A 13,542-nucleotide genomic window follows, 5' to 3' on the forward strand; every position below is an offset into this window, starting at 1 on the left:
GGTTTCTGTATCGTTCCCAAGACCTCACCTATGGAGGTGAAATAAAGTCCACAGAATCTGAAATATGTGCATGAATTTAAGTGCCTGGACCAAAGTTACACACCTTAGAGGCATTAATAAATAGGTAAATATTACCTGAAAAGAAACTATTTTTTTTAAAGTTTGGAAGAAGGAAGTGTCTTGTGGGCAGTTTTTTAAACTGAGAAGTAACAGTATCAGATCAACATTTTTACATTTAATTTCTTCAAAAATCCCCACATCCCCGCTACCGGTTACCTCACAGAATCCACGTACGGAGCTGGAGATGCAAAAATCCATAATCCTCGGTCCTGTCAACAGTTGTATTCATGGCCAGTTAGGGTAATGCGCCTTCAAAGGCAGGAAAATATGCAATAAAAAATTGAGTTTGCTATGTTTAAATTCTTAATAAAATTTAAAAATTATTTTTCACACAACTATGTATAAAATAGACAACTAACGAGAACCTACTGTACAGCACAGGGAACTCTACTCAGTGCTCTGTGGTGACCTAAACGGGAGGGAAATCCGAAAAAGAGAGGATATATGTGTACGTGTGGCTGATTCACTTTGCTGTACGGCAGAAACTAACACAACATTGTAAAGCAACTATACTCCAATAAAAATTAATTCAAAAATTATTTTCACCGTTCCTTTATTCTTGCCTCTTATAAATGATTTGCAAAATGACATCAAAATATGAAAACAAGAGAGGAGGTCCACTGGTGATGACTGTTCCCCTGGTACACTGAGAGTTAAGCAGGTAGGGTTTATTTGCCTCGAATAACAAGCAGTTGAGGACAGAAAACAGGACCCTCTCTTATACACTGCTTTTGGCTTCAGATACTAGCAAATTATCTCACTGAATGGGGAAGGTCAGCCGGGGTACAGGGACCGTGGCTCAATAACGTTATCGAGGGACACTCCTCGCTGCTCTGGCTGGTTTCATGCTCAGGCTGCACCAAAAGAGCTATAGCGTTACATGTAGACATACAACCTCCAAAGGAAGGGAAAACCCCACCTCCCTCCTTATAGCTCTCTATGAAGAGTGCAGAAACTTCCAGAACGCCTCCTTCCCCTCCGGCTCCTTTCCCTCTTGCCTCCTGTTCCCCATTAGCTCATTCCTGAGCTACCACCTTGCAAAAGCAACGGAATTTCCCCGTAGATCTTTCAGACTCAGGCTGGGGACAGTGTCGGTCTGCCCTGAGGCACACAGGCCTGGGGGAGGAACGGACACCTGAACAAAACTGGGCTTCTGTTGGGAAGAAGGGGGTAAGAGGTATTGGGTAGGTTACAGGCTCCAGGACATACTAATTGTGGAAGCAAAACACCTAAAGCAATTTACAGAACTCACACTCAGGTCGGAGGGAACGCTCACCGGGACTCAGAATGGAATAGGACCAGGAAGTCAGCCTTCCCATCTGAGACCTATTCTGCATCTCCAGACCCTCAGGGTATTGCCTGAGTTCCTCCTCCTCCCCACGGCTGCCTGCAGGAGCAGCCAGCGGATTATTTTCCAAGACAGAGGTTGAGGTGGATGAGACTATGGAAGGACCAGTGCTGGAGTCCCGGACGACGCCAAGCCTCAGGCGTGAAGCAGTGACCAACGGATGCCAGGGGACACAAGGGGTTTCTGAAGAGGCCCGGAACAGCCAGGAGGAGAAACAATGAAGCTGGGGTGCAAGGGCTGTCTGGAGCTGTCTCCCAGAACTCGGCTGGTTAGGATTTTTGTAACACTTAAAATCCAAAGCAAGAGAGGTGAGGCCAGAACCAGGATGAGGAACAACGTGGAGTTGAGAGGAAGCAAAGTGGGAGAAGGGCACCATTTCAGTTCCTTTTTTCTCCCCTAACTGAAGTGTTGTCTTTAGTTGTAAATGCACACTTTTCCTTTAGAGTTGCCCAGTCAGGTCCAAAATTGAGAAAGACGGCGGGGCAGGCTGAATTTTTAATTGTCTCTTGTAGATGATCCCACAGACTTGGACAGGGGTGGGACAGAAACAGCCCTTGGAGGTGAGGAACAAAGGACACCACATCAAATTCCTCTTTGGTACGCTGTTGCAAGAGCTGCTAGGCACACCACGAGTATGCAGATTTTAGTTTTAAGAATAAAAGACATTTTCTGACCAAGGATGGGGTAAGGAACGGCGGTGTGTGGCCGGCCGTAATATGACCCGGGACCTTGTCTTAATAAAATCACAGCAGATGAGACCAATACCTGAAATACAAGATACTGACCAATACTGGCAGTCCTGTGAGGTAGATGCTTTCAATAAACAGAGAGAAACACCAGAGCTGCAAATCAGGGTTCTGTGCACACGCCATCGTGGGAAAGGATGAACCAGCATGAACATTTAATCCACCACTTTAATGGTAAAAATCTGAAGGAAAAAAAAAATGACTGCGTTTCAATTTCTACCACCTTTCCCATACTTTTGTGAAATTTCAGCACATCTTCACTCACAGCTAGTTTCCCACCAAGGCCAGAAACCTACGCAATAAAAAATGATAATGCAAATTAAATTGGGCCCAGAAGAGATATGTTGGATTATATTTCTATTCATGGAAATACATTTGCCTTTTTGAGTCTCCAGGAGTCCTCCTTCCAACAAGTCTAAGAGAATCCAGGTGAAGCGCTCAGTGACCGCGGCTCATGGTGTGGGTCGGGATCTCACCACCGTGGAAAAGCTGGGCAGCCAGCGCTGGAAGGCTGGTCCCTCACACCGCAGCCGGGAGTTCTCACAGACCCAGGGAGGGGCTGGCAGGTGAGTGAACTCAGGTACCACGGTAAGTCCTCCCTTCCCCACACCAAACACCGTCTGCCTGGTATCAGGTTAGGATGTGCTCTGTTACATGTGTATTAGGAAAGTAGTCCCTTGTTCTAAAATAGCTTAAGTTTCTAAATCTACGTAGTGAATTCCACGTGCAACTTTTTACGTAACTATGGGATGGTGGCCCAAGATGCCAAACAGCAAATTACTCGACCAAATATTTAAAAACCCCAAAACCTCACAAAAGCAAACTCGGAGAACTCTCACGTGGATCCGGCACAAGCGCCAGTACCTTGGGTGTCGCGAGATTCCGTCCAATCAGCCTCTGAGCGGCGACCTCGTGCAGGAAGCCCGCTCCCCGAGCGCACGCCTCCCGCGAACGAGCCCGCGCACCTGCACAGGCGACGGCTCAGGTTCAGCGGCTTTGTCTCAACGCGACAAAGACCCGCCCTGCAGCTCTCCGGGGCTCTGAGGGACGCAGCGCCCCGGGGACCCCCGCCGCCTTCGGAGCCGCGCCCCCCCGCCCCCTCCCACGGGTCCCGGCCCCAGTCCCAGCGCCGCCCCAGCCCCGCCCCAAGGGACCCCGGCCCCAGTCCCAGCGCCCCCCGCGCCCCGCCCCCCACGGGACCCCGCCCAGCGCCCCCCGCGCCCCGCCCCCCCAACGGGACCCCGCCCAGCGCCCCCCGCCCCGCCCCACGGGACCCCGGCCCCAGTTCCAGCACCACCCCCCGGCCCGCCCCACCAAGAGACCCCGCCCCGCGTCCTAGCGCCCTCCCGCCCCCCCGCCCCAACACCACCGGGCCCCGGCCCCCCGTCCCACCACCTCCACCCCCAACTCCAGCCCCCAGCCCTACCCCCCGGGTCCCCACCCCCTGCCCACCAGGGCCCCCACCCAGCTGGCCCCGCCCACAGCCCTCGGGGCCCCCGCTTTAAGCGCCGCCCCCCTCCGCCCCCCTCCGCCCCCCGCTCCCGCCCCCTTTAAGCGCCCTGCCCCCATCCACGAGGCCCCACCCCCGCCCCCCTTTAAGTGCCCAGCCCCCGTCTCCCCAGGCCCCCTTTAAGCGCCTCGCCCCGCCCCCTGCCCCCCGCCTCCTGCCCCCCGCGGCCCCCGCCCCCCGGATGCGGGGCCGGGCGGGGTCCCGGGGCCAATGGCGGCCGCGCTCCTCCCGCGCCGGCGGCGGCTCCTCCCGCAGGGAGAACTGTCAGCGCGCGGCGGCGGCGGCGGGCCAGCCCCGTCATATGACCGGCCGGCGGCCCCGGCGCCGAGCACAGCTGCCCGCGCCGCGATGGCCCCGCCGCCGCCCCCGGCCGCGCGCTGAGCCGGGCCGAGGCCGCGGAGCCGCAGCCGCAGCCGAGCCGCAGCGCCATGGCCCCGACCCTGCTGCAGAGGCTCTTCAACAGGAAGGGCGGCGGCGGCTCCGCGGCGGCGGCGGCGGCGGCGGCGGCCCCGGACCGGGCGCCCCGGGAGGGGCCGGCCTTCAGGTGAGGGGCCGCGGGACGGAGGGGCTCGGAGCGGGAAGGGACGAGGGGAGGGGTCCTCCCGGCACGCCGCCGCCGCCCCGGCACCGTGGGCCCCAGTCAGGTGCCGCGCGGCGCCCCCCCCACCCCGCTTGGAGGTGCCGGGGCTCCCGGGGTGCCCGCCGCGGGCCCGGGGGTCGCGGGTCGCGGGGGGCCTGGGGCGCCGCTGCAGCCTATTGTGTGGGAGACGCCGCGGCGCGAGCGCGGCACCGCCTCCTCCCTCGCCGTGGGACCGGCTCTCGGACGCGTGCCTGGCAGCGAGTCGCTTCCCCGCCGCGGGGCGCCGGCTGCGCGGGGCGTGTGCGGGGCCCGAGGTGCCCGCGCGGCGAAGCTGGTGCGTGTGCGCACGGACTGACCCCCGGTACGCGCCTCCGGAGACGCGCCGCGCGCGCGGGCGGCGCGCTGGCATCCTGGGTGCCTTCGGTTGCTTTCTCCCGCTTGCTCGCCCGGTAGCCTTGGGCGCCGGGTGTGATCCGATCCCCCTTTCACGGCCGAGGGAACGTGAAGTCGCAGAGAGCGCGACCCGCAGGTGGGGGCGGCAGACCCTGCATTTGACCTGCGCGCTTTGAGCGCACAGTCCGGCCTGAACGCTCTAGGCCCGTCCGCCCTCCCGGGCTAACTTTTACACGGGGCCTTGAAACGGCCTGTACTGCCTTTTCGGCACGCTTGTGTTGAGAAGTTCATTTACTTCCCTGTAACCGTTTTTTCCCAGCAGGTGTTTTACTGAGCATCTACTTCCAACTCGGACACTCTCCTGGGTGCTTTTTGGCTAAAATGTCTTGCAGAGGAGTTTATAATTGAAGTCTAGACCCAGGGTACTTAACCTTTCAAAAGTTTCAAGCGAAACTTTGACTGCGTTTTGGGCCAAGTTTTGTGTTCTAGATTTTGCTCCGCTTAAATCCCATTCGCTCGCTGAAAGCACCCAAAGCCCCTCACGGCAGTTACGTGAACGTTACCAGTCTTTTGTGACCGTGGGGTGTGTGTGGGTGTGTGTTGTTATTTGGAAGGTAGGTTGTGAAGACTTGACACACCTTCGTTAAATTCCCGGGTGTTCTGTAGGTGAACTGAATCCTTACAATTCAAGCAGGGAATTCTACTCCTTTCACTGCCTTGGGTACTAGTGATGCTGTGTTGCTTCTCAGAACTCGGTAGAATTACTTCTGGCCCAGGGTGTGTAATTTCTCCTCTTCCCTGCCGGTAACCCAGACTCGGTGGAGGGAACAAAGCCTGGAGAGGACAGGGCATGTGTTCCAGGTGTCTTTGCTTGGGCAGCCCTTGTCAAGGACACAGAGCCCTCTGAATGCACGGTCGTGGTTTCCTGTGCTCTATTGCTCACTTGCCCACCACCGTTTCCTCCATCTACAACTGTAAGGGAGTGTCTTTTGAACAAAAAAACTGTGGCTATATTTAGGGCCTGGCCATATTAGGGAAACTGATTCTAACTTTGTGGGAACATTCTCAGGGTAGTGTTCTGACTTCCTGTTGGTGTCTAGTGAAGAACACAAAACTGGGCCAGGGAGTGGTTTTGGAGGTTTGTTTTTGTTGACCTCATTAGGATTCTCTGCAAGTTTGGGAGGTAAATGCCCAGGAGAAAATTGGAGATCTCAGGGCCCTTCAGCAATGTGTCCCTGCTAAGGGTTCCCCTTGGAAAAAGAAATGCAGTAAAGACTCAGGAAGATGAGGGCCAAATCAACCATGACACACCACGTCGACCAGGGGCACCCGGGCGAGTCTTTCTTCCTGCTCTCCTCACCTGGCTGAACTCTCAGATGCTGTGCAGCCTTCCTGGGAGAGCCTCCTGGAAAATTTCCCTCTCTCGCCCTACAGAATGATGACCTCGCACTCCATTTCTATCCAGATTTAACCAAATAGGAGCTGGCACGTGCTTTGGGGGGAAGGGGGTACCTCAGACAGGCAATGAGCTGCCCTTGGGGGCCCACTTTGTAGTTGAACAGATTTTCAGAAGTTAAGGTGCAACCCTTAGGTTGAACCTCTAGCACGCCTAACGCGAATTTGTATTCTTTTAAATTGTGTCTGTGAAATTTGTCTTCTTTTTCCCCCCTTTGGCCACGCCACACGGCACGTGGGATCTTAGTTCCCTGACCAGGGATGGAACCTGTGGAAGTGCGGAGTCTTAACCACTGGACCGCCTGGGAAGTCCCTGATTTTGTATTCTTTAGTGCCTTTAAATACAGGCAGTAACTTGTAGGTCTAGAGAATGAAAGGAAGATTCGGGCTGGCTTTTGGGGCGGTTTTGTAGCATAGATTGCCATACATTTTGGGGAAAAGCCTAAGTAAAAATAAGATCTGGTTTGTATATACATCTTTTTGTTTAGAGCTCTTCTCTCTCTTTCCTCTCAGTGGTGGACTTCCACTAGTCATTTTAAGCCCTTCCCCACTTCTCTGCTGTCTCGCCCTGGACGGTGCTCTGCTCACCCTGTGCCCGGCCGTGTCACCTCCCCAACTTCCCCACCGTCCTCTCGCCCCTCCAGTTCGCACTCGCTGGACTTGATTAGAGAGGAACTTTGAGGTCTGGTGGAAGTAGCTTACCTCACAGGTCATTTTCAGATCTTCGTGCTTCCCAGCGTTCCACCTGCAAAGAGTCATCACAGTTGGGGTTCCTTCTTAAGTGTATTTTTTCAGGATTTCGACAAGAAGCCCTTTTCATAGCTTTGAGGAAAGAGCTTGCTAGGAAAACAGAAAAAGAATCAGAAGAGATTGAATTTACAAGTTTGGGAGAAGGAGTTGGGACACTCTGCGATTATGGTATTTGTGATGTGTAAGCTCTAAAGTTATAAAGTTAAATCGTGGTCTTGAAATTTGAGAGAATTCTCTATTTGCTGGTCTTTACAGTGCTTTCACTTCTAACTAATTGATGTATACCTACACATACACACACACATATATGTGTGTGTGATGTAACTCTTTTTTCCAGAAGGATAAATGAGAACAAAATGAGGCTATTTGTCTGGCGGCTCAAACAAGTAGAATTGGGTTCTTGGTTCCCTTGCATCTCAGGGCAGCATGTTCACTTAGGAACTTTTAAAAGCCAAGGTGTGCCCACTGACTTCTTGAACTGCATGTCTGGGTCAAGTTTGAAGTTTTATCTTAAGGTGTTTTTTTTAATGTCTCTGGTAAATTAGTGGACCAGTTTCCACCTCAAATGTGTATGCAAGAAGGAGGCAGAAGAGGTCACCAGTTAGGCAGTGTCTTATTTGGGACCAGTTAGACGAAGCAAGTAAGCATGCGTGTCGCTTGGGATGTGAGGAGTAAAGGAGAGCATCTCAGCCACTTGGTAGGTGTGGGAAGGAGAGACCTCACCCCTGCGCCTCTCCAGTCCTGAATATCTGAGGCCACATGGCCTAGTTAGTGCTAATCCACATGGTTCTGTTAGAACGACGTTAAGTCACCCGTTCCAGGGTTAGTGTTATATACGTATGATTTAATCCACTTACATTGTTATCCAGTAGCGTCTGATGCTCGTCTCCGGGGCTTGTGGGTTTGCACTCCACCCGTACAGACCGAGGTAGGACAGTCTGAGGACAGCAGGTCCTACGCCGAGATGCATGAACAGCAGAGAACACACTGGAAACTATAACAGGAAGGTATTTCAGACGCGGATGAGGAGTTCACCCCTGCGTTAAGTACCACATGCACGTTAAGATGCGCCGTTGTCACCCTTGCTGTGACCGAGGGTTTACTCTCCCTCCAGGAGGAGGGCTCCCTCTCCCCCCAGCCTCCACTGCCAGCTCCCACGACGCTAGCATTTCTACTGAGGTCGTCCTGGGGTCGGGGGGATATTCTGGAAGAAACACAGATTAGCCCCACTACGCTCGCGTTTTTACTGACTGTAACATAAGACACGTGACAGAAATTACAGGTTTGATTTCTTTTTTTGGCTTTGCTGTGGGGATGTGTGGTGAGAGCTCGTTTATTTAGTTGCAGTACACGTGATAACACAAAAGGTGGTCTGAATTGAATCTGGATTCGTGCCTGAGTTTTCCTTCCCTAGACAGTGAGAACGTGAGGAAAGGGATCATGGCTTACTATCTTAATTAATTTAATTTTTATTTTATACGGGACTACAGTTGATTTACAGTGTTGTGTTAGTTTCAGGTGTACAGCACAGTGACTCAGTTATCCATCTGTATATACATCTTCTTTTTCATGTTCTTTTCCATTATACGTTATTACAAGACACGGAATGTAGTTCCCTGTGCTGTGCGGAGGGCCCCTGTTGCTTTCTTTTTACTACTTCCTAAGTCTTCCTGCAGGCTTCCTTGCGCGCTGCTCTGGATCCGTGAGCACACCCACCCGCTCACGTCTCCTGGTCCTGACCCGTGCCCTGGGGCCCAGGGCGTATTAGGGGTTTCGGGCCGGTCCAGCTCACGTCGTGGCTTCTGTTCATCGCGGAGGCTGTCGATTTCGTCCCGTCTCGTGCACCATGTTGACATGGGACCCACATGTCTCTCCATTTCTCTGGGCCTCAGTTTTGGCGTTTGTAACACACCCGTCCTGTGTAATAAGGTTGTGGTGAGGAGGTAATATATTTGAAAATCTCGTGAAAAGAATAAAATGCGGTACAGAACGATTTTAAGTATTACGGAGAGCCTCTTAAGTCCTGGAATTCAGTATCATTCATATTGAGGCTTTATGGAAATTGAACTGTTTTCTCTTTCTATAGATGGGAGACTTGAGACAGAGCAGAAGCCACGTGATTTTACTTTTTTTTTTTTTTTTTCACCTGGATGGTGTCGGTAATGAAACAGACTGAGTTTTCAGGGGAGTGTTAAGGCCGGTCACTGAGACCTGGGTGGAGGGGCCTGGGTGGTCAGGGATAGTTTTAGGAGTACGGTGTATTTTTCAGAATTATTTGCAAGTTTTTCTTACCAAGAATAAAATCTTATTTAAGCAGCGGGGGGAAATGTGTTAAGTGAAGTGACACAGCTGCACAATGGCTGATACTCTGCAGCCACCAAATCTTTATTTTATGTCTGTTTATATATATATATTTATATATCACACGTACATGTGTATTTATGTATATACACACATGCATATACACATGCACACACGTGTACATGTGTGCCTGTGTATGTGCACGTGGAAAGGTGTTCTCTAGAAAAAGTAAAAACAAGATGTACGCTTGTGAGTGATGTTGAGGATAGGCGTGTGGGGTTGATTGTGTGCGTGTGTAAGAAGGTGAGCGGCCCTGCACACCAGCATTTTAACAGGGGTGGTCAACCGGCGGGCGAAGCTTTCATTCGACTCTTCTGTGTTTTATATTTTGTTGGTATTTTGGATTTTGCTCTAACAAATTCGTGCTGCCTCTGTGATTTAAGTTATTTTAAATGTTAAGTAGTCTTTGGAGTATTTTGCATCGTGAGGGAGGGACTGAGTGTAAGGTTGGCGGAGAGACCTGATTTGAGTAACAACTCTCTAGAGACTTCCTCCTCTTTGTGAAAATAAGTGGTAGTCCCTGTTACGGAGAGCGCTATGCTGTGAACTTTAAAGTACTTAACACCGAAGTCCATGATGACCCTCAGGAGGCCAGTGTAGCGGGGAGGCTGGTGAGCGTAGGCCGTATCTGTGGGCACAGTTCTCATCGGCGGGGCAGGGGCCCGGCCCTCCTCCAGCCTCAGGCAGCCTGGTCTCCAGCAGGGCTCAGGAGCTGCCCCCAGCTCTCCAGTCGGTGGTCGAGAGAGACCTCGGTAAGATGTATTTGAAATATACAGAAAAAGGTGACACGACCTTTGAGATTTGGGGTACCTTGGGTACGCTGAGGGGCTTGGACTGGATGCTTTGAAAACTGAGACAGGCGTTTTAATGTTCAGTTCTGAAATCCGAGTCGGTCATGTTCCACGTTGTCATTTGACTGAGTAGGTGGTCTTGAGAGATGGGCCGGCCCGTGGTCTTTCGATGCGCAGAGTGTAGATGTAGAGAGGTCGCTGGTTTCTGTCGCTGTGGCTTTGGGTTGTGTTTCTCGTGGTCTGCCTGTGAGGCCAGCCTAAGGAAGGCCCTGCAGTTGTGTTTCCTCGGCCAAGGGGGTTGTAAAAGGTCGCCCTCGCGCTCGTGAATTGCTCTGGCTGCCAGTGTGAGCTCCTGGCGGGCGAGTCTGATTCGGGACCTGGAACCGCGCCGATCTCCCCAGCCACTGCTTGTCTTGGTGTGGACGCAAAGGAGCAAAGGTTTCATCGAGTCCCTCGCGGGCGTGAACGGTTAGGCCCTCAGGGTGAGATCGTGTCCTTGGCTGTAAAAGTCAGTCTTTCCCCTTGCGGGTAAGAGTGCTGAAATATTTAGTGAGTTCCTACTTACCAAGCGTTCTTTTTATCTCTGGTCTGTGAGAAATGATTACTCTGGAGAAGAGGAAAAACAGGATGGGCTTTTCCAGCTTACTGGGCATGGAATGGTGATTTCCCTCAACCCCACCCCGTCTGTAAACGGAACATCCATGACTCATGGCTCAAACCACACAGGCACTCTTGTGAGGCATGCTCGGGGGGAGGCCGCGGGGGGGCGGGGATGGGAGCGGGTGGGCGGCCGACCCTCTGTGTTCAGCCAGAAGCTGTCCAGCTGCCTCTGCGATGGACTTCTGGAAAGGACAGTGCGCCTTCTCACACGTCACGTACACACTTTTTTCTTACTGCACACTTTCTGTTTGTGCCAAAATAGTATAATCTATTAAGCGCAATAAACGCAGCCATGAAATGCAGCCATTGATACTCTAATGTCGTGGGTACGTGTTGTATGGCAGGTGCTTTCTGTTACATAAGATTTCAGTATTAGCACGAGGCTGGGTCCCCGGCTGTCACGTTCCTCTCTCTTTAGCCATGTGCTTCTCATTCATGTGTACATTTGGAATATTTTTCTTGTTATTTGTCCCTGAATCTTGCTTAATTTGTACATCGCGCTCTAGAACTTGTGCCCAGTGTAGTGTTTTAAAGAGATAAGTGTCTGCTTTACGAAGATGATTTTATCACCACGCCTGAGACCTTTTAATCATAAATAAGAGCATTTCTGTGTTTGAAGTAACACATCTTTAAATCAGTGACCACTGGTGTCTGATTATTCACAGATGTCTACTTGAAAATGACCACCAGTTCATGCAGGGCGGTCACTGGGGCAGTAGAAATTAATCCCTCAAAGCCGACGGGGGCGGATGGGAAACCTGCATATCTGATGGGGACCTCACTCTAGTTTCCAGTGAGGATAATGTTGGACGTTAATAATGTAATCATGCAGCATGTGTGGACAACCTAAATATACTGTGTGTTTATGATAGAAGGATTTTTCTAGGAAAATTGATAGTCTGTTTATTTGAAAATACCCTAGGTGACATTGTGTAATGGATATCAGTAGAAATGAAACATGTGCCTGAATTTACCTGGCAATTTAACACCACCTAAGAAAGGTACTAACTTTAGAAGTATCTGGTTTTCCTTGATTTAAGTATGCTCGAGACCCTGTCATGTGAAAGGCCACATTGCCAAGATTGACTTGTCAAACAGTCATTGTTCAATTTTATTTATTTGTGGCTTACTCTGACAAAAAGGAGTGTGTGTTTTTAAACATTTTATCCATGAAACTTTTCACAGAACACATTATCATTTATTCTGATAATTTAACAAACAGAAAACTAGCCTTTGCTTACAAGTACACATATACCAGTTAAATGGAATTGAGTGGAATTTTGCATTTCATTGGTAAATTCTGCTCACTAAACTTTTCGTTCAGTTGTCATGGCAACTCTGTTCCTTCACAAGTTGGAGACAGGTTAGACGTTAACCTGCTTGTTCCTCCAGAGATGAAACAGGTGTTGATTTAGGATGTGTTAGGAAGAAGCAGCAGTCTAATACGTTCTGCCTTTAACACCTTATAAATACTTCAGATTGCCAACTGTGGTTCCCTGGTGTACCCAGAAAATTGGACATTTTCTTTTTTCTAACTTACAGTTGAAATCTTTGGGGTGATGGGGAACAAATGTAGTGTATTTGATTTCATTTAGCTCTTAATTAACTATTCTTATTTACTCAATTCTCTTATAAAACATGATTGAGAAATAGTAACAAGAATATCATTTAACTTTGCCGCTTTAAGCATACATTTGAGTAACTGAATGAAACAAGAAAATGTCTGTGTTATGGTTAGATATGGGAATTCTTCTAATCCTAGCCCTCTTCTCGTGGCTTAGTGCTTAGTGCAGGGCTTGGCAAGAGGTTGCACTTAATAAATACTTGTTCGATGAATGAATGAATGAATGAATGAATGAATACGTTTAAGAGTTTTGCAAACAGATGATCCTTAAAGATTCTCTGGTATTCCAGAATCTGACCTCTTGTTATATTATTCTTTTTCTTGATGTTTCTGGCATGCATATTGTCATTTTTCAAAGGAATCTTGTTATAGACAACACAGTTTCCTTCTTTCCATTAATATGAATGAATTGTTTTTTTGGTATCAAAATCATAAGGTAAATACTCTAAAGGGACTTGCCCTCTCCTCATAATAAAAAAAACAAACCTAAAAAAGACACTTAAGTAATATATCTGAGACTCAGTTATAAACTCCCACAGCTGCTGAAAGCAAGCAACCTATAGAAAAATATTTTATTTAAATAATCTCTGTGAACCTCTGAAATTACCAGCTGTGTGTTGATAACTGTAAAACTGCGTTCTATACCTTTTAGATGCCTTGAATTTTTGTGTGGCTTGTTGAACTGAAATACTTGATGGAATGAAATTAGCTAAGCGGTTGTTTCAAATAGAAGATGCAGCTCATTTAGTTCTGAAAACGATGTTGGTACTGCGAATCTCGCAGAGACGGCGTTTGCACGCTACCTGAAGTAAGCGCTTTAGAAAAAGGATGGAATTGTCGCTGCTTTGCAGCTGAGAAACTCACTTAAAGATGGGTTTGTAAATCTGACATGTTCTTTAGGAAGAGATGGCCCAGACCACATGTCATTGGTGATGGCCTCGGAGGCGAGGAGGGGAGCCACGGGCAAACATCTCCCTGGCGTATCAGCCGGTGACTGTTTGCTTTAGGTTGGCGCATTGAGTAAGGGAGTTGCCAGGGCCACAGCAGTGAGCAAAAGGCCAAGAAGGGCACTTGGTCCCTTCCGCGCATGCAGGGCTCCGTGGAGACCCTGAGAGCACGGGCACTGGCTAGTGCCACGTGGTCTTGAGAAACGGCTCACAAATTAAATTATGATTTTGTTCAAGATTATTAACTTTTCAGTGCA

General features: G+C 50.1%; 2 protein-coding genes across 4 annotated transcripts in view; one reads left to right on the forward strand and one right to left on the reverse strand.

Annotated features, from left to right (window-relative positions):
* Window positions 1-254: 254 nt before the first annotated feature.
* On the reverse strand, window positions 255-4,713 carry LOC309660789 (uncharacterized protein; the record flags this gene model as incomplete). Of its 2 annotated transcripts, none has more annotated exons than XM_082461906.1 (3): window positions 255-2,396; window positions 3,079-3,179; window positions 4,392-4,713. In XM_082461906.1, the coding sequence occupies 3 exons, from the start codon at window positions 4,711-4,713 to the stop codon at window positions 2,370-2,372; spliced, it is 450 nt and encodes a 149-aa protein (XP_082318032.1). In that variant the 3' UTR covers window positions 255-2,369. The 2 variants fall into 2 exon arrangements, with proteins under 2 accessions (XP_082318032.1, XP_082318031.1); XM_082461905.1 differs by having other exon boundaries at window positions 255-2,506.
* FNIP2 (folliculin interacting protein 2) overlaps window positions 3,913-13,542 on the forward strand; it is a 116,551-nt gene continuing 106,921 nt past the window's right edge. For both annotated transcript variants that reach the window (XM_082461655.1, XM_082461647.1), the window contains exon 1: window positions 3,913-4,268. In XM_082461655.1, coding sequence (XP_082317781.1) covers window positions 4,153-4,268 — 116 coding nt within the window. In that variant the 5' untranslated portion in view covers window positions 3,913-4,152. The remainder of the gene's footprint in view (window positions 4,269-13,542) is intronic.

This window comes from Balaenoptera physalus (genome assembly GCF_965194825.1).
Source record: "Balaenoptera physalus genome assembly, chromosome: 5".
NCBI classification, from domain to species: Eukaryota; Metazoa; Chordata; class Mammalia; order Artiodactyla; family Balaenopteridae; genus Balaenoptera; species Balaenoptera physalus.